This window comes from Aotus nancymaae, unplaced genomic scaffold, assembly GCF_030222135.1.
Source record: "Aotus nancymaae isolate 86718 unplaced genomic scaffold, 86718_ANA_hifiasm-v0.15.2.pri h1tg000058l, whole genome shotgun sequence".
NCBI lineage: Eukaryota > Metazoa > Chordata > Mammalia > Primates > Aotidae > Aotus > Aotus nancymaae.
This window is the reverse complement of record NW_026988472.1, coordinates 49,018,361-49,045,156: the sequence shown is the minus strand read 5'-3', so window position 1 is coordinate 49,045,156 and position 26,796 is coordinate 49,018,361. Positions and strand designations below refer to the sequence as shown.

At 45.9% G+C, this 26,796-nt stretch overlaps 1 protein-coding gene across 1 annotated transcript in view; it reads right to left on the bottom strand.

The window, feature by feature from the left end:
• GPR143 (G protein-coupled receptor 143) overlaps positions 1–26,796 on the bottom strand; it is a 44,869-nt gene continuing 18,073 nt past the window's right edge. The window contains exons 4-9 of the mRNA XM_012433983.2: positions 22,734–22,826; positions 20,231–20,340; positions 18,098–18,206; positions 15,955–16,072; positions 14,100–14,343; positions 1–429 (exon numbers count right to left, since the gene is read on the bottom strand). Of these exons, the coding sequence (XP_012289406.2) occupies positions 335–429; positions 14,100–14,343; positions 15,955–16,072; positions 18,098–18,206; positions 20,231–20,340; positions 22,734–22,826 (769 nt within the window). The 3' untranslated portion in view covers positions 1–334. The remainder of the gene's footprint in view (positions 430–14,099; positions 14,344–15,954; positions 16,073–18,097; positions 18,207–20,230; positions 20,341–22,733; positions 22,827–26,796) is intronic.

Genomic DNA, 26,796 nt, shown 5'->3' with positions numbered 1-26,796 from the left:
TCAGTCACAACTGTTTTATTTAACTACTTTCTCAAGGACACGGACCCTACATTTACTTTACAGCCAGCCTCAGAAAACGTCCTAGTGGCAACGAAGAGGCTAGAGAAGCTGCAGAGCGGACTGGAGGGGCCTCTTCCATTCCCAGATGCATGTGCATGAATCATTTCTCCTATCCTAAAGGCTCGCAGGGAAGAAGCACTAACTGTAATGAGAGCAAGATTTGGGGGCTGCTACACCTTGGCAGTGCAGTGCTGGGAAGGTAAGATCACAGTTCTAAAGAATGAGAATTGTAGAGTCTGAGGAATATGGGGTCTGGACCCCCAGCACATTCCCTTCATAGGTCTCCATGGGTTGGGAGAATAGGGTCACCCTCATTTTTGTTGCAGGATTCACTTGCAGTGTGAATTTCAATTGTGCTGGCATCGGAACCTGGAGAGGAAAAGACAAAAGACTGACTGTGTCTGCATTCTAGCAGGTTTGTCATCAGCTTCAGAAAATGCTCAGTACTCAGTGCACAGAGTTTTTCACGTACCAACTTTGGTCAAAGTCCTAGCATTCATCTCATCTGAAAAAAAAAGGTGGGAGGGGTGGAAATCTACATCAACTTTCTATTTACATTTTATTAAATCATGACAGATGAAACAAGTCCCACGGAATCATCTAGGCCAGTTGATAGGTGACCGTGGTACAGATGCTGCAAGTGACACAACTATTGGTTTAGGAAGGTTCTGGAGCCCCGGGACATGTGCTGTCTGATTCAGCAGCAGAGCGCACCCTTGTGGCTACTGGTGCAGCTTCTGCTGAGGATGGTGACTCAGGCCACAGGACCCTATGGTTGTCTGGCTACCTACACTGAACTCCAGGAAGTGCCCAAAGGGAGGGAGACCACCACTCTGTAAAACTACGCCACCTCCCAACTGTCTTTAAACGGACAATGCCATATGTTTTTAGCAGGTAGCTCCTCCCCATCAGCAACTAACTATACTCATGGAAAACTCATCTCCCAAGGCCCAACTAAATACACTAAATACAAACATAGTACATGCCTGGTAACTCTGTCAAATTGGGCTCATTTGTTCTGATCGTGACCCTAGATAAGATAAAGTGATGCATGATATTTTTGTAAATACCAGAATGTATTTGTCCAAATATGCTCAGCATTCCCTTCATGAGAAATCACTGGAGATATTTTTCTCAGGCCTGGATTTCATGGCACTTTGCTTCCATGTGCAATGTTTTCTTTTAAATGATGAAGAGTCTTGTAACTGGTCACATTTTCTCTTTAGTCCCCATCTAGAAAGCCCAAAGCCAAACTACTAATCCAGTCTAACTATGTGGGGCTAATTCTACCTGGCTTTCTTTTGATTTCATTTTTATTTCCTTTGGTCCTGTTTTCTTTATTAATCAATTTTCCCCTTTCTCTTGTCCTCCTTCCAGAATATGACATGGTTTACAAAAAGCAGACACAATACGAGGAGGGGAAAAAACATAGGCAGCAATCAGCAGTATGAAAGTTAATTTCACTCCCATCGAAAGAGTAATCCTGGATGTCAGTCATCATTCTGATAGTGACAGGAGGCAGCCAAATGTCTAGGCAGTTAGGGTCGGGTCTCCAGTTTGGAGTTTCAACCCCACCTTCAACCCAAAAACAGCCTGAAGGCTGAAAAACTGGACTGCTGGTCCGAGAGGAAAGCCACAACCCAAAGTGAGAAGTTCTGCTCCTGCCCTTTCCCGATTAATTCTGAATAATGCCTTTAAACCAATCAAATATTGCCTTTTCCAATACTATGTAAGGCCTGCCCCTCCCCGATTCTGAGCCATTAAAAGCCCTGGACTCAGCCATATTAGGAGACTTTCCCTCCTTCAGACAGAGGGACCACCCCACATCCCCTCTATGCTGAAAGCAGTTTCATCACTCAGTAAATCTCCCTGCCTTGCTCACTCCTCTGTAGTCAGTGAACCTCATTCTTCTTGGGCACACGACAAGAACTCGGGAACTGGTGTGCAAGCCAGACTTGGCCCAGGCAGGCCAGGTGGGCAGGCCGTCTCCTGCAACAGGTAGCATGCCGAGTAAGACCTGGCCGGGACATCACCAGCCAGAAGTCCCCAGCTTGCAAAGTGACTGAGAATAAAATCCTGCATCAATTCCAGCAATACATCTTCATTCAGAATCTGTGAGACCCTTTGGAAACAATGTCAGAATTATTCTTCCAATCCCCAAATATCCTAGAGTACTTGCTCCAGCCACAACGCAGGTTGTGGGCTGTGCATGGGGAATACACAGGTGGAAGACACAATGGAGGGTGGCCTTTCTAACAACAGATGGGGCAAGTGACTGTGCTCCAAAAAGCCTCCAAATCCCTCCACCCATGGGACTTGCTGACAATTGCAGCCTCGTCTGTGTGTCTCTCTGCTCCTTCACACCCTCAAGCACACTGCCTCTCTCCCTCTCACTCCAGGCTTGGTCCTGTCACAGGGCCTTTGCACCTCTTTTCCTGCCTGTAAAGCTCTTCTGATTTTCTAGTGGCTCCTACACTTCATTAAGGTCTCAATTCTAATGTTACATCATGCTCAGGGAGACTCTCGGGACACCCTCTCTAAAACCACGCTCCTACCTCCTCCCTGATTTTTCTCCATGGCATTTCCCACTACCAGGCTGGAATATGATATCGTTGTTTGTGTTTTTCATTCTGTCTCTGCCACTAGAGCGGAGAGTCTCAGTGGACAGGGAATGTGTCTTAGTCACCATAGTGTACCTAATGCCCCAGACAACACCTGCCATGTAAAGGGTGCCCAATAAACATGGGGAATGGGTCAGTACAATCACGTAAGTGCCTTGACAGCAACGGGATGCAGCACTAGTCCCTTGGAGCTCTCATTAAGACATGAGTATAAAGAAGGGCAGAAGCAAGCACAGTTCTAAAAGAGAGAAGTGCAGAGTTTGAGAGGACATGTACGGAACGAAAAAGAACATTAGAGTTATACAGAAAAGAAGAGGTGAGAAATTGTGACGACATCAGGAGAGATGTGCTTAGAAAGGATTAGGAAATCCTGAGCGACGGACAGAGATGGCAATATTAACAAGTGTGGACTGGGTGTGATGGGTCCACCTGTAACCCTAGCACTTTGGGAGGTCGAGTAAGGAGGATCACTTGCATGTGAGACCAGCCTGGGCAACATAGACCCTATCTCTTAAAAAAAAAATAGGCATGATTGTGTGTGCCTGTGGTCCCAGCTACTTGGGAGGCTGAGGTAGAAAGATCTCTTAAGCCCAAGAGTTTGAAGCTGCAGTGAGCCAGGATCATGCCATCTCACACCAGCCTGGGCAACAGAGTGAGATCCCACCCCCAGAAAAAGGTAAATGCAATATTGTGGTGTCCCCTAATACACACACATGCACCTGCATGCACATACACAAGCGCTATGGGCTGCGGGAAGACACGGCACTCAGGTCTTCCTCCCAGGGTTGGATTAAGATGAGTCTGGGAGAATCTTGGTCTGAGTAACTCATCAAGTGTGATGAGCTGCTTGAAGGGCAGGTAAAGGAAGTTGAAGATGGATCTGGCCGTGGACCGCCCAGCTAGATCCTGAGGAGCGTCTGGGTGGCCCAGAAGGATGGTGGAGAGGATGCTTTTGTTAGCGTGGTGAACCTGCTTTTCCTGGAGCCCAGACACCAGCTGGGAAAACTTCTAAAGGAGCCTTCCAGTTCCGGAGCAGCATTCTTGCTGGAAGGGGGCTGGTGACACTTCAAAAAGACTTGATTCTAACAGGGTCACAACTGTTTATGAGGACATCTGGATTCATGGGAACTCATTTGTGATTTCTGTAGTTCTTTTCAAATAGACTCTGGGCCAGGGTGTCACATGGTGGCTTGTGATCAAGGTCTGGACTGAGGACACTCCCTCGTGACCTCACACTTCTGGGTCCTGTGGCTTTGAAGAATTTCTAGTGCTTTCATCCTCTCCCTAGGGCTCCACGGAAGAGAATATTTATGCATGACAACTTTCCTGAAGCAAATTCTGCGGGGAGGGAGCTGCCCCAGCCCAGCCTGCCTGTGCTCAGTTCGATGAGTGCTTTCCAGCAGCCCTGAATTTCCAAGGGTTTTCTCTGCTGGTCTTAAAGTTCTCTGTGAGCAGGGAATGTGCTGGGTGAGCAAGTTTCTGAGAAGATCATTCAACCAGGCTGTTGGAAGATGTTGACTAATTCCCAATTGTTGCAAAATCTGTGAAGATCTAACATCCCTGCAGAAAATGCATGTCCCAGTGACCTAATGGTACCCAAGGGCCAGTCCCCTTCCTCGTGGCCCCCTTTAATGAGCTTTGCAAGTCCAGGCAGGTTCTTGGGATTCCTTCGCCCCATGCAGATCTGAGATTTGGACATACAGCCATGCACCACATAACGATCTTTTTGGTCAACATTCCACATATATGACAGTGGTCCCATAAGATTATAATACTGCATTTTTACTGTACCTTTTCTTTATTCAACTATGTTTAGATATACAAGTACTACTGTGCTACAACTGCTTACAGTATTCAGTGCAGTAACATGCTTTACAGGTTTGTAGCCTAGGAGCAAGAGGCTCTACCATCCAGCCCAGGTGTGTAGTCGGGTATACCCTCTAGGTTTGTTTAAGTGAATTCTGTGGTGTTCACACAGCAATGAAATTGCCTAACATGCGTTTCTCAGAATGTATCCTCATTGTTAAGTGATGCATGACTGTATATTGGATGTCCCTTGTGCCCTCAGATGCCTTTTTCAGATCCCCTAAAAATTGTGAAGTCCTAGAACTGAAATCCCAACCAGCCAGAGGGCACTGAGCAGGAACCATAGAAAACATGACACCTGGCCCAACTCCACTTCAAGGTGTTAAATTTGATCTGGCCAGCCCAACAAAGTCCAAGGCCCTGGGGTATGTTCTCTTCCACACCCTCATAGCAACTACAGTTGATGGAGGCACCAGGTGTTACTTTTAGGGAGAGGCAAAGTAACAGCAGACCACTGAGGAGAAAGCTGATCTCCCAGAGCCCAAGCTGACACTTCACCTGAGCTGGGTGGGTTTTGCAAAGGATTAGAATAATGCCCAATTCTTAGGCAGTGTCTCAGGGTGCTACTTGGAGAATAGGCTGCTGAAAAAATTCTGCGTATACCTGGTGCTAGGTAAGGGACCTTGCCATTGGGAGGTGGCTGGTCTAACAGCTTATAAGAAATTTTGCAAATGACGGAGGGGAAGAGAAGTCCATGCTAACATGATGGCTTTTCAGAAGCAGTGAAAAGCAGCAGCCTTGAAAGGCAGCCTCTGAGTGCCCCAAAGTCTCCTGTTTGAAGCGTGACGACTCCTGTTCCAGAAAAGGTACTCCTGCCTTTCCTACTTTCCTCCATATGCCCACATTTATCTCTACAGCTTGCTTGTGGAAACAAGCCCCAGCTGGCCCAAAGCACCCCTCTCTCTCCCACACACTTGTTGCTGTCCGTATCTGAATGAATCAATAGGGCTCTGCTGAAACTAGAGAGGGTAACAGGCATGGGACGGGGAAGGGCTGGGGCTTTGGGTGCTTGCTTTCTTGAAAGAATTGCTCTGAGAGAATATTTATTTATATTTGAAAAGCTTTTTTATGGCCAGGTGCAGTGGCTCACGCCTGTAATCCCAGCACTTTGAGAGGCCAAGGCGAGCAGTTCACGAGGTCAAGAGATTGAGACCATGCTGGCCAACATGGCGAAACCACGTCTCTACAAAAAACACAAAAAATTAGCTGGGCATGGTGGCACACACCTGTAGTCCCAGCTACTAGGGAGGCTGAAGCACGCAAATCGCTTGAACTGGGAGGCAGAGGTTGCAGTGAGCCGAGATCATGCCACTGCACTCCAGCCTGGCAACAGAGCGAGACATCATCTTAAAATAAAAGCATTTTTGTTTTTTAAATTCCATATCCCAACAGGCTTCTGTTGCAGTAGATTATGAAAATCCAAGTATACACACAGAAAAGGCTAAACAACATCCAAAGGACAATAGGGAGACAGCAATTGTAAGAAAAGGGATTGTGAGAGAGATAAAAGATTGTGAGGGAGGATGATTGTGGGAAATAATGAGAATTCTGGGTGAAATGAGGAACTACAGGAGACAAAGTGAATTTGGGAAGAGATGGGGAGCTATGGGGGAGAATGGAGAACTGTGGAAGAGAATGGGGAATTGTGGGCAATATGAGGAATTTGACAACCACAAGGAATTGGGAGACACAAGGAATTGTGTGAGACTTAATGTATTGTGGGAGATGCAGGGAATTATGGGAAGTCATAACGAGGAAATAGTGGGAGAATTGGAATTCTGGGAGAATAATTTCCTTTGTGAGATGCAACAGAAATTTGGGGAAAGAGAATTTGTAGGACAGACAAAATGCGATAAACAAAGGAGAATCTTAGGCTTGCCATGGTAGCTCGTGCCTGTAATGCCAACATTTTGGGAGGCCAAGATGGGCAGGTCGCTTGAGGTTAGGAGTTTGAGACTAGCCTAACCAACATGGTGAAACCCCATCTCTACTAAAAATACAAAAAAGTAATAAGAATGATGGAAAAATATGGAAGATAATGGGAAAGTGTGGAAGGGAATAGAATTTGGAGGGAGAAGCAAGAATTCTGGGAAAAGACAGAATCATGGGAAAAAACAAAATGGTGTGTTTTTTAGGAACAGGAGACTTAGAAGAGAAAAAGGATTATGGGAAAGGCAGGGTATTGTGGGATATAACAGAAAAATGTAGAAAAAATAAGAATTTTAGTGAGAATGAGGCACTGTGGGACAGAAAGAGAATTTGGGGAGAGCCAGGGAAGTGTGAGGAATAAAAAATCATGGGAGAAAATGGAATTGTAAGAGAGAACAGAGATTTATGAGAGAGAGAAGATAACAGAGAATTGTGGGAGAGAATAGGGAACTGTGGGCAATACAAGGAATTGTGGGAGACCAAAGGAATTGTGGAAGGCAAAATATTGTAGAAAAGAGAACTGTGCCAGGCACAAAGGATTAATGGGAAAGAATAGAGAGTTATGGGAAAGTGATGAAACTGTGAGAAAGGTAAGGAATTATGGAGGAGAATGTTGAATTTTGGGAGATAAATTGTGGCAGAAAATGAAAAATTCTGAAAGAACTGCATGTGAGACAACGTAGTAGAGAGTAGAATTAGAGGAAAAAAGATTTGTGAAAGATAAGAATAAAAAATTGTAGGAGAAAGAATTTGTGGGAAAGACAAAGATTGTTGGATAAATGGGGACTTATGTGAGAAACAGGGAACTGTGGGAGAGACCAGACAACCATGAGAAAGACAGGGATTGTGAGATGAACAGAGAATTATGGGAGGAAATAGAGAATTGTAGGAATGACCAAGATTGTGGGAGAAATAAGGAATCCTGGGAAAGCAGGGAATTGGGGGAAGGACAGGAACTGTGGAGAACAGAGAGTTGTGGGAGAAACAAAGAATTATGGGAAAACAAGGCATTGTGGGAAAGACAGACTTGTAGGAGACATACAGGACTATGGGTGGGATAGAGAATTGTGGAAAAAGCAGGAAATTATGGGAAAAATACTAAATCTTGGGAGAAAAGGAATTATGGTGCAGAATAAGTTGTAGGAGAAATGGGATTACAGGGCAGAAAGAATGTGGTACATATTCTTTTGAATACAATTATAAAAGAAAGATTCCTGAAATAGAATGGAGAATTGGCCAGGAAAGGTGGTTTACACCTATAAGCCCAGAACTTTGGGAGGCCAAAGTGTGCAGATCACTTGAGGTCAGGAGTTTGAAACTAAACTGGCCAACATGGTGAAATTCTGTCTACTAAAAGTACAAAATTAGCCAGTTGTGGTGGTGTGCACCTGTAGTCCCAGCTACTCCGGAGGCTGAGGCACAAGAATTGCTTGAGCCCAAGAGGTGGAGGTTGCAGTGAGCCGAGATCATGCCACTGCACTCCAGCCTGGGTGACAGAGTGAATGAGACTCCGTCTCAAAAAAAAAAAAAAAAAAAGCAAATTTTGAAAGAAAGAAGAGAGACATGTGGGAAAGAAGAAATTGTTAGAGAAATATGATATAGTGGGAGAAACAAGAAATTGCTGGAGAAAGACAAGGATTGTGGAAGACAAAAGGAATTACGGGAGACTCGATACTATGGGAGATGCAAGGCATTATGGAAAATTGTGAAGCTTTATTGTGAGGGAAAAAAGAAATTTGGGAAAGATGGGGATTGTGGGAGAAACAGGAAATTGCTGGAGAAAGACAAGGAATGTGGGAGACAAAAGATAGTGTGGAAGACACAAGATATTTTGGGAGATGCAAGGCATTATGGAAATTTGTGAAGCTGTATTGTGGGAGAAAAAAATAAATTGTGGGAAAGATGGGGATTGTGGGAGAAACAGGAAATTGGTGGAACAAGACAAGGATTGTGGGAGACAGAAGGAATTGTGGGAGACACAAGATATTTCAGGAGACGCAAGGCATTAAGGAAAATTGTGACGTTGTATTGTGGGAGAAAAAAGGAGTTGTGGGAAAGATGGGGTTGTGAGGGACTCAAGGTACTGTGAGAGAAACACAGAATTGTGGGAAAGATAAGGCTTGTGGGAGATTCCAGGTATTATGGGAGATTCATGGCATTATGAAAAATTATAAAAAGGGATTGTGGGAGAAACGAGGAATTGTAGGAAAGATTAGGATTGTGGGGGACTCAAGATATTATGGGAAAGAGAATTGTGGAAAAAACAAAGGATTGAATTACGGGAAAGAGGAAGAATTGAAGGACAGGCAGGGAATTGTGGTAGAGAATGGAGACTTATGGGAGAGAACAAATTAGAGTGGAGAATGGAGAACTGTAGGTGAGACAGACTGTGGTAGAAAATACATTATAGAAGAAAACAGATTTTCAAGAAAAAATAGAATGGACAATTGTGGGAGAAAATGATTGTGAGGGGAATGTTATTGTGAGAGAAATAGGGAATTATGAGAGAAAACAGAATTGTGGGAGAGACAGGTGATTGTAGGAGAGAATACTGACTTTTGGGAGAGGCATGGAATTCTGGGAGAAATACAGAATTGGGGAAAATACAGGGTATTGTGGGAGATACACAGAATTGTGGGAGAGACAGGGAATTATGGGAGAAACAGAATTGTGGGAGCATAGGGAGAATTGTGGGTCAAACCAAGAATGGTGGGATGGGTGTGATATGTAATTGGGCTCTCTTCAGGATTCTCCCAGATCCAGACACCTCGGCTTGATGAGCAGAGAGCATTCAGCAAGAAAGCACAATGGTGGCAGGTGTGGAACTGAGCTCCGTCCAGTAGCTCTCTGCCTTCCTACGCAGAGACACAGACCCTTCAATGGAAACTGCTTCCACAGTCACAAAACACGATGCATTACATGTTTTCTCCCACACCCATGCACTGGGCTGGTCCTACAAGCAAATCGCAGTGTCTTTCCACTTAAAAAAACCTTAACTGGCCTTTCATTGGCCATCGGATAAAGCCCAAATGCCTTAGCAGAATCTTTATAAACCTTTCACCACTTCTCTAGCTTCCCCCAACACCTCTGTACCACGCTGAGCCATAGCCATCCCCAAACAAGACGCAGACTTCCTGTGCTAACTCTCCACATGGCTTCTTCCTCATCTGGATTTTCTGTCTGCTCTTTTCCCATGCTGTTCGATCATGTAAGACTCAGCCAGCACATTGCCTCTCCAGGAACTCTCACCAGTGTTCCAAAACCAACATAGTCTTACATTGCCTGTGTCCCTTTAACCCTTCACAGGTTTTTAAAAATAAAAAATAGTATTGTCCTTACTTACTTGTGAGTTTCACAAATTATACTCCTCAGGAACACTCACCCATACTGGCTAAAATGGTGTTGAATATTTGTTTAAGACAAAAGTCAGTTAACTTGTGTGAAGTACCTAGACACTGCCAGATACTGTATCAGATACTTAATAAGGCTCAGTGCCAGCCTATTGGTCTTGTAGTGAAACCCAAAGTCGTAGGATCTTAAGGGTATGAGGAACAAGTTGTGCTATATCTCCACAGTCTACAGAGGGAGAAGCCCATGGCTAAGTTTTCTCTGTATCTGCTTAGGTAGTAATGATCAGGTGCAGTCAATAGGAAAGAGGCTCTGGTAAGGGGTTTTCCGTGACTTTATGCACAGAAGTAGTATCAGATGCACACTTAACTTACCCAAATTCACCTCTATTTAGTGAGGAGCTGGGGAGGTATAACGGGGGCTTATAGGTGAGGATTTACATAGTCCCAGGGATCCTGCTGCCCACAAGCAGGTCAAGCTCTGGTAGGAAAATCTGAATGACACCTGTGTTTCCCCCGCCACCGACAGAGGGAAGCACATTCTAGAGTGACAGGCAAGTGGCCCCAGAGACATACTGACCAGGAAAGATTTAAAAGGTATCCTAAAATTGTCCCCAGAAAATACAATGGTGATGAGAGCCAAAAGTCAGATGTGGAAATATTTGAAAAGGTGAAGTGTTCTAGGCAGCAAATTAATTGATTTAATTTCTGAATAAAAGCCTCTTAATTCTTTTTAGACTAATGTACACAAATTCCTGCATAGGGTTACCATACAAAATGGTGATGACTGCATGTTATGAACAATTTTAAGATATTTGAGGCTGGGCGCAGTGGCTCACGCCTGTAATCCCAGCACTTTGGGAGGCTGAGGCGGGTAGATCATGAGGTCAAGAGATCGAGATCATCCTGGCCAACATGGTGAAACCCCAACTCTACTAAAAATACAAAAACTAGCTGGGCGTGGTGGCACGCACCTGTGGTCCCAGCTATTCAGGAGGCTGAGGCAGGAGAATCACTTGAACCCAGGAGGTGGAGGTTGCAGTGAGCTGAGATCTCACCGCTGCACTCCAGCCTGGTGATAGAGCGAGACTCCATCTCAAAAAAAAAACGAAGATATTCAAAGGGTGACTAGATGCAAACTTACAGCTCTAACCACCACCTCGGTAGCACTACAACTTTATTTCTTTTTTTTTTTTAGAGAGATGGGGCCTCACTGTGTTGCCCAGTCTGGACTCCAACTCCTGGCCTCAAGTGATCCTCCTTCCTCAACCTCCTGAGTAGCTGGGAATACAGGTTTATACCACCAGGCCAGGCCACTTTACACTTTTGCAGATGTTTCTTGTTAATTTTGAAAATGTACTCTGTGCTTCAAGCTCTGTCCTCAAAAAGCCTGACCTGACAGGTGTTACCTAATATGTCCTCGGAGTCCTAAATTGGCAGCTGCCACTTTTACAGGAATTCTTCCCACAATAAAAAGTACTGATTGTATTTCTCGTTTTTCTCAAAAGGCTTTCCTTTTCCTCCAGTGTTTTCTCAAATTGCTGTTTCCATTGATTGATCTATTATTAGAATAGAATAATTTTTAGGGTATGTGCGATCCTTGAGGGCCAGGTTTACACATCCCAGTATCTACACCCCACTCAGCTCCTAGTACACAGCCTCTTCTTAGAGTTTTGGGCAGTCATAAGGAGTTATTAACAGAATAAGAATGGGCCAGGCCCAGTGGCTCAGGCCTATAATCCCAGCACTTTGGAAGGCCAAGGTGGGAGGATCATTTGAGCCCAGAAGTTTAAGATCAACCTGGGCAACATAAGGAGACCCCAGCTCTACAAAATAAAATATAAAAAGACACAAAACAAAATTAGCAGGGTGCGGTGGCACTCGCCTGTGGTCCCAGCTACTCAGGAGGCTGGGGTGGGAGGATCACTTGAGCCCAGGAGGTCAAGGCTGCAGTGAGCCGTGTTTGTTCCACTGCACTCCAGCCTGGACCACAGAGTGAGACCCGGTCTCAAAAAAGTAAAGAAATAAATAAATAGATATATCCATACAGTGAAATATTATCAATCCATAAAAAGAATGAAGTTCTGACACTTACTACAACATAGGTGAATCTAGAAAACACATCCAAAGTCAAAGAAACCAGACACAACAGGACAAAGATTACACAATGCCCTTTCTATGTAAGGTCCAGCACAGCAAATCCACAGACACAGAAAAGATTCATGTTGCCAGGGGCTGGGGAAAAGAGATGGGAAATGACTCATGGGGGGCACAGAGTCTCTTTCTGCAGTGATGAACATGTTGTGACTTAGCGGTAATGTGTGCACAACCACTGAAATGTGCCATTTTAAGGGGTGAATTTTATGGCATATGAATTATATCTCAATTGTTTAAAAAAGCTAAGGGGCCGGGTGCGGTGGCTCAAGCCTATTATCCCAGCACTTTGGGAGGCTGAGGCAGGAGGACCACTTGAGACCACAGAGAGAGCACATTTGCAGGAATTTGCATACATTAATCTAAAAAGAATTAAGCCTGGGCAGCATAATGGGACCCCATTTCTCCAAAAAACTAATTTTCTCCAAAAACCATAAAATAAAATAAAGTTAGCCAGGCATGGCAGTATGCACCTGTAGTCCCAGCTACTCAGGAGTCTCAGGTGGGAGGATCACTTGAGCCAGGAGGTGGAGGCTGTAGTGAGCAGTGTTCCTTGTGCTACACTCTATCCTGGGTGATAGAAGGAGATCCTGTCTCAAAAAAACAAAACAAAATAAAAACAAAAACAGGGAGCCCTCACAGAGATCAGCCTTCTGGGATGGCTGCCCTGCTTATTTTTCTATTGGATCTTTATTTGCTTTTTCTAAAAGCTCTATGTGAAAACATCCAATCTTTGAGCAGCAAATCTAGGCAACAGCTTGCTGGAAGGAGGGGAAGTGAGGAAATGCTGATGGATTTTGTTTGTTGGTGGTGATTGGGGTGGGGTGCAGGGGACTTTTATTGTTATTTCTAGTGTTTCATTTGACTGTCAAATATCTGCTCGGCTGCTTTAAAACACCAGGATGGGAATACAAAGCCAAATAATTCAAGATAATACTTTTTGCTTCATTCCCCAGATGGTATCAGTAACTCTACAGACTAACAGCAGCTCCAGCAGGTGGGTCCCTCATCCTTCGTGAACTGTTTGTACCAGATGGAAAGTCTGTAAGTATATACTCTCTCTGTGTCTTTTAGCTTCAGCCAGAACTGTGTCTCTTTCTCTTCGTGGCTCCCAACAGTACTGAATCATGGAATCAGTCCATCAATTCATCACCATGTCTGTTAGCCTTCAAAGTAAACCAAGCTTTTCACCTGAAAGTGAACCTTCCTTCAAAGTATTTTTGTTTTTGTTCTTGTTTTCTGAGATGGAGTTTCACTCTTGTCGCCCAGGCTGGAGTACAGTGGTGCGATCTCAGCTCACTGCAACCTCCTCCTCCCGGGTTCAAGTGGAGGCTGAGGCAGGAGGACCACTTGAGAGACTGAGACTGAGGACCACCTGCCTCAGTCTCCCAAGTAGCTGCGATTACAGGCGTGCACCACCATGCCAGCTAATTGTGTATTTTTTGTAGAGATGGGGTTTCACCATGTTGGTCAGGCTGGTCTGGAATTCCTGACCTCAGATGATCCACCCGCCTCGGCCTCCCAAATTGCTGGCATTAGGATTACAGGCATGAGCCACCATGCCCATTTAATTTTGTATTTTTAGTAGAGATGGAGTTTTACCATGTTGGTCAGGCTGGTCTCGAACTCCTGACCTCAGGTGATCCACCCGCCTTGACCTCCCTTCAATGTATTTGAATAGTAGGAATGGAAAAGAAAATGGAACTCCTTAAGGCATTTCCAAACATCTTTTTGCATATTATTTTTCTTACTGCAAATTTAACATTACTTTGGTACCTCCCACACGGGGTTGTATGGCGTTTTGGTTTTGTGTGTGTGTGCATTTAGCTGAGACAACATCTGGAAAAAAATTGCATTTTTAGATCCAAGCCTAACGATTCTGAGATACTGGTTGTGAACTGGGGGCTACTGTGGCCCCCCAGGAGACATTTGTCAATGTCTGGAAGAGTTTTGGTTGTCACAGTTGGTGGGGGGGTGCAACTGGCAGCTAGTGAGTCCACATGAGGGGTGCTGCTAAATACCCACCACACACAGGACAGACCCCGGGACAAAGAATCCTCCAAGGCATTTTAAGGGGAACCCTGGGGCCCGAAGTCTACCTGCTGTGCAGACAGGGCATTACCTTCAGACAGCATGCTCAGGGCTTCGTCAGATGTCTGCCCACCTACATGAGACACCTTCCTGGAAGCAGGGTTTTCATGGGGCACGCGGGAGTCCACTGGGGATGGATAAGCCCCCTCAGCAGCCGAGGTGGTCAGTGATTCCCACTGGATCTCCTTCCTGGGAGACTGAAAACCCAGGCTGCATCCTGTCCAGCCATAGAAGGCCAAAGACAAGAGAAATCCCTGGGTTGGATTCAGGATTCCCTGGAGAGAGGACAGAAAGACACACGGCAGTCACTGCAGCATAGCAGGAGTCAGAGCCCTGGGCTGTCACAGAGCGGCACTCCCTGCAGCATGCCCACAGGGCTGGCCTGGCTTGGAAGTGACCATGGGTTGGCTGGTGGCTGGTTGGTGGGTCGATTCAGGGGAAGATGAAGATTGGGCACAGTAGGTGCTGTACACTCAAGAGTGCCTGAAAATAGTCGGGGTGGGGAGAGGAGGGGGCAGGAGGAGCTGAAGTAGAGAAGGGAAGAGAGGGGACAGAGGATGAGAGAGGAGGGAGGGCGGGAGAAGGAGAAAGCGAGAGGGGAGGGCGAGGGAGGAGAAGAGGCCAGGAGCGGGAGAGGGAGCACCGTAGTGCAAGGACTGAACAGCCAGCTCCTCCCACAGCCTGGGGGCGCCTGTTCTCCACGGTTTGCCACCCTGTGCTGCCAGGGGAGCACTTGATATAATAAAGGTTCCCGAGGCTCAGGCAGAGTCTGGGAAACATCCCTCCACTCGTGTGTGCTGAGGACATGTGAAGTTCACCAGAGGAACCCAGCCAAGCTCCAAACCACATGCAGGGACGGAAGGGCCAGTGTTGGTTCCATTTGAAAGTCTTTGTGAATGAGACTTTCCCCATTTCAAAAGTGATATAAATATGGATTCTGTGTAGAACAGAGAGCATGCATCTCCCTGCCAACAACACGCGTGCATTTCTTCTTATAAAGGCGAGAGAAGAGAGCGCTGGCACGGTCCGCCCATGGTGCCTCCGCCCCACCGCCACTTCCTGTATGTCCACCGATACCTTTCCACACAGTATGTTTTTCTGTTTTATTTCTTTTTTTTTCATTGTTTCCCCCTTGAAAAAAAGATAACCATGTTTTTCTGTAGTTGTAATTGGTATAATTGTATATATTACATTTTCCAGTTAATACCAGAGATTTCATAATCATCATTTTTGACATCTGAGTAATATTCCATCAAGATGAAAGACCATGATTTACTTAACCATCTCTTTCTTTCTTTCTTTCTTTCTTTTTTTTTGAAATTTGGGTTGCCCATAATGCTTTACAATTATGAAGGATAATGCTACCAGGAATATCTTCATCTGTGTGGCTTTTTCATAGTCTGAAACGGTCCTTCAAGATCCATGCTCTGATATTGTGAGACTGCCAGGAGCTTTGATACACTGTGCCGAACTGATTGACCAGAGGCGAAGCATTTAATAAGGATCCCAACAACAAACAAAACAGCCAGCCAACACACTAAGGCCAGGAGCCTATTTAACTCCTCCTGTATTTAAATACAGTATAGTGTACTTCTGACTGCTTCTTTTTCTTCTGATTTTTTTTCAAACAGAAAATGTTAAATCTAGATAATTAAAAAAAGAGAGATGGGGTCTACTACATTGCCCAGGGTGGTGGCAGACATCTGTAGTCCCAGTTACCCAGGAGGCTGAGACAGAGGATTGCTTTAGCCCGGGAGTTTGAGGCTGCAGTGAGCTATGATTGTGCCACTGCTTTCCAGCCTGGGTGACAGAGTGAGACCTCGTCTCTAAAACAAATAAATTAATTAAATAATTAACTAATTAGAATAAAATAAAGATCGACCTACCATAATAAACCATGTGGTCTTGGCTGCAGTTCTGACAGGTTTCAAAGAACCTCCATTGATATCTGTTTGCATCTCAAGATAGAATAAAAGGCTTTCATTGATGATATTCGACAACCAACTGTTGGAAAGAAAATGGCAGCAGGTAAAGAGAAGATGCAATGAAACTCATTTTTAAATGCTGCGGTGGGTCAAAGAAGAATTTCTACCGAGACCTAAAAGTACTAGCTCTCAGTACAGACATGACCACTTCTGCAGTAAGAAACTAGGAGGGCGGGGTGTGGTGGCTCCTGCCTGTAATCCCAGCACTTCGGGAGACTGAGGCAGGAGGATTGCTTGAGCCCAAGAGTTTGAGACCAGCCTGGGCAACAAAGTGAAACTCATCTCTACTAAAAATAAAAAAATCTAACCAGGTTTAGTGGTGTGCATCTGTAGTCCCAGCTACTTGGGAGGCTGGGGTGGGAGGATCACTTGAGCCCAGGAGATTGCGGCTGCAGTGAGCTATGAATGTACCACTGCACTCCAGCCTGAAGGACAAAGTGAGACCCTGTCTCGAAAAGAAGAAAAAAAAAAGAAATGAAACTAAGAGGAACCAGCACACTAAGGGGAGCCAGCACACTAAGAATTTAATTTAAAAAATAGAATTTGTTTTCTCAGTCTAAAGCGCATATCAGCAAATCCTTCCAACAGTAACACTCAATACCACATCTAGTTGTACGATTCTAGCACTGCATCAAATAACCCGGAATTCATTCTTTGTTTGAAGAGCAACTTACAGTTTTGGTGGAGATCAAACCAATTTTTTCTTAACATTTTATGTTAGAATTTTTCAATGTTATTTTAGGTGGCTCAGTGAAATATGAAATGTTGAGCTGAGTGTATTTTTAGTAGGAGATGAGTTATATATCTCCAAAAAAGGTGTCCTAACAAAGCTCATATCAGGTGATTTATGATTACTATTATTTTTTAGACTCAAGGTTTTGCTCTGTCACACAGGCTAGAGAGCAGTGGCATGATCATAGCTCACTGTAGCCTTGAACTCCTAGGCTCGAGTGATCCTCCTGCCTCAGCCTCCTGAGTAGCTGGGACTACAGGCATGTGCTACCATACCTGGCTAATTTTTGTTGTTGTTGTTAAGTGGGGTCTTACTAAATTGCCCAGGATAGTTTTGAACTCCTGGCCTCAGGGAATACGCCTGCCTCCAACTACCAAAGCGCTGAGATTGCAGGCGTGAGCTACCACAACCAGCACAGGTGAATTTTTAACATCACAAGTACTTGCCCTGTCCTGCAAGGCACTGATTCAGCACAGTGCAGCATGTTCTGATTTCAATCTTTTTTTCTTTTTTTTTTGCATTGGTTACAGGCCTATTTCAAAGCATCCACCTGAAAGGTTTGGACAGGATACCAGTTGTGGGGAAAAATGAGGAAAGACAAACTGCTCAGTTTGTTCTCCAACTTTCTTGACCAAAGATGTGCCCTTGCCCCTCTGTCAGATACAGGAATTCTGGTGTCAAGAGTGAGGCAAATGGGTGAATTTATAAAGCATGACTGGCTGAGTGTGGTGGCTCATGCCTGTAATCCCAGCTACTCGGGAGGCTGAGGCAGGAGAATCACTTGCACCCAAGAGACGGAGGTTGCAGCAAGCCAAGATCATGCCATTGCACTCCAGCCTGGGCAACAGAGTGAGAATACTTGGGAGGCTGAGGTGGGAAGCTCACTTGAGCCCTAAAGGTCAAGGCTGCAGTGAGCTGTGATTGTGCCACTGCACTCCAGCCTGGGAGCCTGGGTGACAGAGAAAGACCCTGTCTCAAAAAAAAAAAAAAAAAAACAAAACCCAGCCCCTTTGTTTTGGTTAACCCCAACTATGCACATGGTTGGGACATTTCAAAACTAGATTTGGGCATTTGTGTTCTAAGGGCTTTATATATAATTTGAGTCGATTTGAATGTTTTTCCAGAAATTCATGAATTTCTTGTTCCCCGTCCTCTGTGCCTTTCCTCAAAGGGCACCTAGCACAGTCTCAAAGATCTCCTTCCCAAAGGCTCTTCCCTTTGGAACTTCTGCTCACACATGCAACATGGCAAGCTGTTTCCGTAGCCCTTCCCAGTAGCAATGAATGTATATATATACAGAAGAAAGGTTACCAAATAATTAAAACCAGCATTATTTTGAAAAACCGGATCTTGATCATGGCTCCCATCCTTCTCTCGTTCTCTGTGTAAATGCCTTGTCTTCCTTTCAGTAAAGAGGCCACTGTGAAGAACAGAAAGAACTACATGCAGTGTTTATTATTTGTGTTTACTGAGTGACAGAGAAGGCAGTGGAAGCAGATGTGCGCCCACAAGCAAAGCCAGAGGGGCAGGAAGCAAAGCAAGTCACTGACATTCATTCCTGACAATCGCAGGTTGGAGTCCTCGTAGACCTTAAGGAAGATACATATTTTTAAACTTTTACTTTGAAATAATTTTAGATTTACATAAAATTTTCAAAGATGGCACAGAGAGTCCCTGTATACCCCTACCCTTTACCCAGATTCCCTTCAATATTAGCATCTTATGCAACCATGGGGATGTTCTTCACAACTATGAAATTAATGCTGGTACATCAGTGTGGACTAAACTCCCAATTTTGGCTGAGTGCAGTAGCTCAAGCCTGTAATCTCAGCACTTGGGAGGCCAAGGTGGGTGGATCATTTGAGGTCAGGAGTTCAAGACCAACCTGGCCGACATGGCGAAACCCCATCTCTACTAAAAATACAAAAATTAGCCGGGCGTGTTGGCGAGTGCCTATAATCCCAACTACTCGGGAAGCTGAGGCAGGAGAATCACTTGAACCCAGGAGGCAGAGGTTGCAGTGAGCCAAGATTGTGCCACTTTACTCCAGCCTGGGCAAAAGAGTGAGACTCCATCTCAAAAAAATAAAAATAAAAATAGTCCACACGTGTTAAAGTATTAAAAATTTTTGAATTTATTTTTATAGACAAGTTAGAAAATATTTAGAAGTTTAGAGAAGTATGAATGACCCATGGTCCCTCCACCCAGAGATAACCACTGTTAACATCTTAGTGTATTTCTTTTCAGTCTTTTTTCTATAAGTCATTTCCATGTGTTTTATGAGCTCAAATCACTATTTTTGATGAGATTTTGTTTTAAAGTGCTATATTTAACACACTATATTTAAATGTAGATATGTGCTGGGCACGGTGGCTCCTGCCTATAATCCCAGAACTTTGGGAGGCAGGTGGATCACCTGAGGTCAAGAGTTCGAGACCAGCCTGGCCAACATGGTGAAACCCTGTCTCTACTAAAAATACAAAAGAATTAGCCGGGCATGGTGGCGCACATCTGTAGTCCCAGCTACCCAGGAGGCTGAGACATGAGAATCGCTTGAACACAGGCATTGCAGTGAGGTGACATCACGCCACTGTACTACAGCCTGGGTGACAGAGCAAGACTCCATCTCAATAAAAAGAAAAAAAAAGTAGATATGAAGAGACTGGTCCAAAGAACCACAATAAAATCCTATTACCAGTGATAGAGTATTCTGAACAATGTTTTTTAAAAGTTCAACAATTAACAGGTGATCCTAAAAAGACCTCTCAGTTAAGGCAAATTTCCTTACTCCCATTCTGCCCTTGAGAGATCCCTGGCAGCCTGAGGAGGCGGGAGGCTAACTCCAGGACACACTTCCTTGAGGGGAAAGTAGGGGCTGGACTGCAGGTCCCCAGCCCCAGCCTAGAAGTCTTTCCCAGACATGCTGTCAACGACTTCATTCCTCTTATCCTTTTCTAACCATTGACCTTGACTCATTTCCTGTGCTCCACTTCCTGTTTCCTGCTTGTCTGAGAAAAAACATCAGCCAAGTGCATTATGGGACTGGAGCCACCTCAGTATGCACTCAGTCCCTTCCCCCCCTCTCTCTTTTCCTTCAGTCCCTTCCCCCTCCCCTCTCTTCTCCTTCTGTTCCTCTCACACCTCCACAATCATCAAAGGGCACTCCTGTGGCCCATCCGGGAAGAGCCCAGCACGGAAGTGAAAAGTCAACTAGTCCTGGCACTGAGCTAACAAATGATGGCACAGAACTTGTGCAAAGGCCTGCACATTGTCATTTATTGAGCCTGCCCACTTTCTGCAGCTGTGTTCTGCTGATATCTCTGGGGGATGACAAATGAGGTCAACTGCCCTGGATAATTCCAGGATAACATGTGTCACTGTCTGAGCCCAAATCATGGGGCTGCTCCCAGTGGCCGGGTACCCGCTAAATACCTTAGAATTTACCTGCAGTCACTGTCTTTTGGAACAGGATGGGGTTGGCCACGAGAACCAGCAGCAGGGGCAGGTACATGGTGACATAGTGGGGGATGGCGTGGTCCAGGCCCTGCTCACACCTGAGAGAGGAAAACCAAGTCATTCTTAAAGCTTCGGCTAAAAGAAATCTGCTTATCTGGAAGTCAAGATAAGAGGATGAGAATGAAAAGGGAAATGCATAAATCTGCTTCTGACTGCACAAAGGAAATGTGAGTCATTTCTCATGTCTGGAACAAGCAGTAAATTGCAGGAGAGTAAGGGAGATCAACCATGTTTCTGTCTCATAAATGGCAGGATCCCTAAGGCATTCCACTGGAGGAAGCTTTTAAAGGTTACTGTTGGGAAAAGATCGGAAAGGAAAACAAGCTGGGATGAGGGATTCCCTGCACTGGGTCTCAAGGAGAAAACGCAATTCAAGTAGAGACCAAGGTACTCCATTAAGTAGTTAGGTTTTGAGTACTTACTACATGGCTTTGGGCAATAACATGAATAAGATCCAGTCCCTGGGCTTGAACAACTCAAAATACACCAGCTGAATATTTCAGAGGAAATGTGTTCCTATGGTTATGGATAACAATAGTTTCAGAGATTCTTGTCAGGGAAAAGGACAAAGATTTCTACTGAGGGGTCATAGGAATCATTGGTCACCATAGAGTGTGCTGGAGGGCCCCACACACGTATGTTACCAAGGTAACAACTCTCAGCTGGGAAATGCTTAATGTAGGAGAGAAGCAAAATGGCATGGAGGAAAAAGAAACTGAAGGCAAACGGGAGGGAGGTCTGCTCCAGCTCAACCAAAGAGGGAGGCGAAAAGCAGCTGACCAAACAGCCTCGTGGCCACGGAAGGGGAAATGACAAAAATAAATGAAAGCACCTTAATATTCACAGAATGGTCAAACCAGAGGGGAAATAGGCAGAAAATGTAAAAAATAAAATCAGGTAGGAAAAATGCCACACTCGTCTCCTCTTGCCATAAGAAGGATTACTATACCACCTCTCAACGCTGCCACCTTCTTTTAACAGGCGGTTTTATCTTCAGCTCTAGAGGCTAAATTTGATTTGGAAAGGCTTGAAAGGAGAAAGCGAAACAAGAGGAGAAAGAGACGTGACTCCGATGCAAAGACAGAAAGGAAATAACGAGAGTGAGACTGTGAGCATGAAGAATGCCGGGTGCCCTGGGTCAGGCGATGCGAAAATGAAAAGATGACTGAGGATAAGACGCTTAAAAGGAGCAGCTCCTAAAGACCCTGGGAGCACCTCAGGACTCCCTGTGCGCCCCGCAGCAATGGCGCCCTCAGGCTCAGATGCAACTTTGCCAGGAGTCTCCAGGGTCCCACAGGTAAGGGAGAGCAACAGAAACTCCCTTTCCAACTAAGTGCATTTCGTTGTAACAGCTGCTGACACTGCATCTGTCCTTTTAAAGTTACCCAGGAAAACAAGCTGTACAGATGGATCTACATACTGAGCTTCCTGCTTGTATTCATGATTGACAAGGCAACACCAATTTGGAGACATCTAACTGAGCAGCTACAAGAAGCCGGAAAAGAGGGAGAGAAACTATCTACACCCATTTTTTCTGTAGATTTTTTTCTGTGAAGGAACAGACAGTAAATATTTTCAGCTTCATGGGCCACACTGTAGTCTCTGAGGCAACTACTCAACTCTGATGTTGCAGCGCAAAAGCAGTCATAGACAGTGCGTAAAGAAATGAGTGTGACTCTATTCCAATAAAACTTTATTTACAAAAACAGAAGAAGGCTGGATTTGTCCTGAGGCCTACACCGTGTTGATCCCTGGTATAAAATCACAGACACAGACACTGTCCACTTCTGTTTCCCATTGGAAGTTAGAGTATATATCCTTGGAAAGACCTTGGCTTTGCAACTAAGAGTTGCAGAGACAGGAACGTAAACTTGAGGAAATGCCTGAGACAGTTCCAGCAGCCACATCTCCCTCTGTGTGCGGGATAGAAGAGAAGTGAGAAAGCGTAGGAAGCAAAGCTAGAGAATGGGCCCTGCCCAGCGCTCCCTTTGGCCTCTTCTACATTATTCTACACTCATTCCTAGAATGTTAAGCTCACCTGCTCACCCAGAGGAAGCTTGAAGACCAAAAACGTAAAAGTGGGCCTGAGGAAACTGTACCAGTACGGGGGCTGGGGATACACCTAAAACTTTGCATGCACACTTACATGGAGGGGAATATGCGGAAGCTTTGTGTGCATGCTTGTGTGCACGGGCACCCACGCACACAAATGAGAAAGGCAGAGGCAGGGAGCATGACTCCAGGGTCATTCTCCTAGCTATTGCAGTCAGCCCTCTGGGGCTGGGCCATAAGCATGGCCTCACATGGCCCTGAGACAATGGCCTAACCTCCAAGGTGCCCACTTTGTGGGTCAGGGCTCAGGCATTCCCTGCAAGAGAACACACGTTGAGCTAAGGATGGGGCTGCCTGGGGCACTGGAGTCCCAGCTTACCTGGACACGGAAGGGTAGTAGAGCATGGCGGCTCCCTCCATGCAGAGCAGGGTGGCCAGGCCCCACGCCATGATGTGGTACAGCAGGATGGTGCTAGGGGACAAGCACAACAGCAGCCACAGCTCAGTGGGGCACAGAGGCCTGCCTGGAACTGCCAGGCCAGCTCCTGTACTCTGGAAAGGTCAGGAAAATGTACACAGAGGAAAGCCCCCGGCAAAGAGCTTCCTCATGCTGCTGAGGATGGTTGGTTGTTTTCCATTGAGGTGAAATTCACATCACATTAAATGAACTATTTTAAAATAAACAATTCAGTGGCGTTTGGTACATTCACAATGCTCTGCAGCCATCACCAGTCTCCTTCCAAACTGTTTTCATCATCCCAAAAGGAGACCCCATATCCATTAATCGGTGACATGCTGAGGCTCTGTGTCCCCACCCAAATCTCATCTAGAATTGTAATCTCCGTAATCCCAGGGCATAGACCAGGTGGAGGTAACTGAATCGTGGGGGTGGTTTCTCCCATGCTGTTCTCGTGATAGGGAGTGAGTTCTTACGAGATCTGATGGTTTTATAAGGGGCATTTCCCCCATCGCTCAGCCGCATTTCGAACAAGGTGCCCTGCTTCCCTTTGGCCTTCTGCCATGATTGTAAGTTTCCTGAGGCCTCTTGAGCCATGTTGAACTGTGAGTCAATTAAACCTCTTTCCTTTATAAATTACCCAATCTTGGGCAGTTCTTCATAGCAACATGAGAACAGACTAATACAAGTGGTCACTCCCCTTTGCCCACCCCCCAGCCCCTAGCAACCACTAATCTAGTTTCTGTCTCTGTGGATTTGTATGTTCTGGATATTTCATGTAAATGGAAGTATATGTCACGTGGCCTTTTGTGCCTGCCTTCCTTCACTCAGCATAATGCTTTCCAGGTTCACTGATGTTGTAGCATGGATCAGTTCTTCATTCCTTTGTTTCTTTTAATATTTTTTTGAGGCAGAATCTCGCTACGTTGCCCATACTGGTCTTGAATTCCTGGCCTCAAGCAATCCTCCCACCTTAGCCTCCCAAATTGCTGGGATTATAGGCATGAGCACTGCTCCCACCTTTCTTTCCTCTTTTTGTGGGGGTTGGGGGACAGGGTCTTGCTCTGTCATCCAGACTGGAGTGCAGTGGTGCAATCTCAGCTCACTGCAACAGTCTCCTGAGCTCAAGCAATCCTCCCACCTCAGCTTCCTGAGTAGCTAGGACCACAGGCACATGCCACATGCCACCATGCTTTGTATTTTTTGTGGAGATGGGGTTACACTATGTTGCCAGGCTGGTCTTGAACTCCTCAGCTCAAGTGATCTACCCGCCTCAGCGGGTAGGCGTGAGCCTACCAGGACGGCCCTTTCTTTCATTTTTCTGGCTGAATACCATTCCATTGTATGCATGGGCTGAGATTCACCCATCAATGGACATTTAGGTTGCTTCCACTGTTTGTCTGCTGTGAGTAGTGCTGCTATGAACATGTGTTATGTACCAGTAGTTGTTTGAGTTCCTGTTTTGTTTTGTTTTGAGATAGAGTCTCACTCTGTTGCCCAGGCTGGAGTGCAGTGGTGCAATCATAGCTCACTGCAGCCTCCAATTCCTAGGTATAAGTGATCCTCACACCTCAGCCTCCCAAGTAGCTGGGACCACAGGCATGCACCACCATGCCCAGCTAATCTTTGGTTTTTTGTAGAGGTAGGTCTCACTATGTTGCCCAGGCTGGTCTCAAACTCTTGGCCTCAAGTGATCCTCCCACCTTGGCTTCCCAAAGTGCTGGGATTGCAGGCATGAGCCATTGCACCTGGTTGGGTTCCTGTTTTCAGTTCTTTGAGGTGTATACATAGGACTGGAATTGCTGGGTCAGATGGTTTTTTTTTTCCAAGATGGAGTCTTGCTCTGTTGCCCAGGCTGGATTATAGTGGCGCAATCTCCGCCTCCCGGGTTCAAACAATTCTCCTGCCTCAGCCTCCTGAGTAGCTGAGATTACAGGTGCCTGCCACCACACCTGGCTAATTTTTGTATTTTCAGTAGAGATGGGGTTTCACCATGTTGGCCAGGCTGGTCTCAAACCCCTGACCTCAAGTGATCTATCTGCCTTGGCCTCCCAAGGCGCTAGAATTATAGGCGCGAGCCACCATGGCTGGCTGTCAGATGGTATTTCTATCTTCAGGTTTTTGAGGAACCACTGAACTGTTTTCCACAGCAGCGATATCATCATTTTATATTCCTACCAGCAATGTTCAAGGCTTCTAACTTCTCCATGTCTTTGCCCAGCCTATTTTACAATTTTGATATAGCCATCCTAGTGAGAGTGGCTGCTGTTTTTGAGACGTGATCTAAACAGAGCCCATCTCGGTAAGACCATGGACTAGTAAGTTCCACCAGCAGTACACCCTCTGACGGCGTTTTTCTGTTCTCATTGGCTGTGGTCTCAACGTTTGTGTCCCCCTCAAATTCATGTGAAAGTCATACTCCTCTAGGGGATGGTATTAGGAGGTGGGGCCTTTGGGAGGCCATGACGTCATGAGGGTGGAGCCTTGTGAGTGGGATTAGAGCCCTTATAAAAGGGACCTCAGACAGTGCCCTCACCCCTTCCACTGTGTGAGGACACGGCAAGACAGCACTGTCTGTCAGCTAGGAAGTGTGTTGTCGCTAGACACCGAATCTGCCACACCTGTTCTTGAGCTCCCAGCCTGCAGAACTGGGAGTAATACATTTCATTTTTTATAGGCACGCACCAACATACCTGCCTAGTTTTTATATCTTTAGTAGAGATGGGGTTTCGCCATGTTGGCCAGGCTGGTCTTGAACTCCTGACCTCAAGTGATCTGCCCACCTCAGCCTTCCAAAGTGCTGGGACTACCGGCGTGAGCCACCGCAACCGGCCATACATTTCTGCCGTTGATGAGCTGCCGCCAGTCTGGACGGACTAAAACTCCACCTCACGGGGACAGTACCCGCCAGGTGCTTCTCCCAGCCGTCCATGCCCACTCAGCCTCCCCATTTATTTGTCTTACAGCCTCATCCCAGAAAGATGCTCTGAGGCTCAACAGGTCTGAACCGAATGCAAACACCTGGCACATTACTAGCTGCATCACCTCAGCCAGATCCACTTCTCAGAGCCGTGGGTTGCTCCTCTCAGCCAGGTGAATATGGAAACCTTCTGTGGCCTGCCCGTGCCACTATGCTAAGAGCCAGGTGGACGTCAGGCCCAGCTGCTTTTTGCTACTTAAGCTGCCCTCCAGGGCGGGCTGACCGTCCCCGCCCACCTCCACTTCCCAGAAGGCTGGGCCTGCCCTGCACGCCGGCTGTCTTCGCTTTGAGGACAGTCAGGAGGCCCCAGCAGTGGGATTTGCAGCATCCTGTGCTCAGGGAGGGTGGAGACATGTGCTGGAGCATCAGCACTGTTACTCTTGGATTTCCCTTCAGGTCCACATTCTCTGCAAAAGAGGGGCCAGTGATAGGAGACGCTTCCCACGCCCTTAACCTGTAAGACAGCTGTCAGCACGTGCAAAGGTAATGCCGGCTTGAAAGGAAGGAACTACTAATGCGTGCTACTCTATGTGCGAACCTCAGAAACAGAATGCTGAGTGAAAGGCCAGACACAAAGGGTGCACATATTGTATGATTCCGCTGACGTGGGGGGTGGCTGCTAACGGGTTCAGGTTTCTTTTTGGGATGGCAGAAATGTTCTGGAACTAGTAGTAGTGGTGCTAACTGATGTATAACTTTGCAGATGGCACTAAAAGCCATGGAACTGCACACTTTTAATAGGTGAACATGACAGTATTTAAGTTACATCTCAGTTAAAAGAATAACAGAGTTGTATCAGTGCAGTATGTCTCACTCAGTGTACATTGGCTGAATGTTTACTGAGCAAAGATCAGGCCTGTTCTAGGCAGAGGAAACAGAGTCCCTGTCCACATGGGGGTGAGCATCTTGGGAGATGACACAGAAGCAGTGTGATGTCCCAGCCTGTGCCCACAGCTGGACGGAGAAGATTTTACATGAAGTCAGGCTCGTAGCTGTGACTAATCT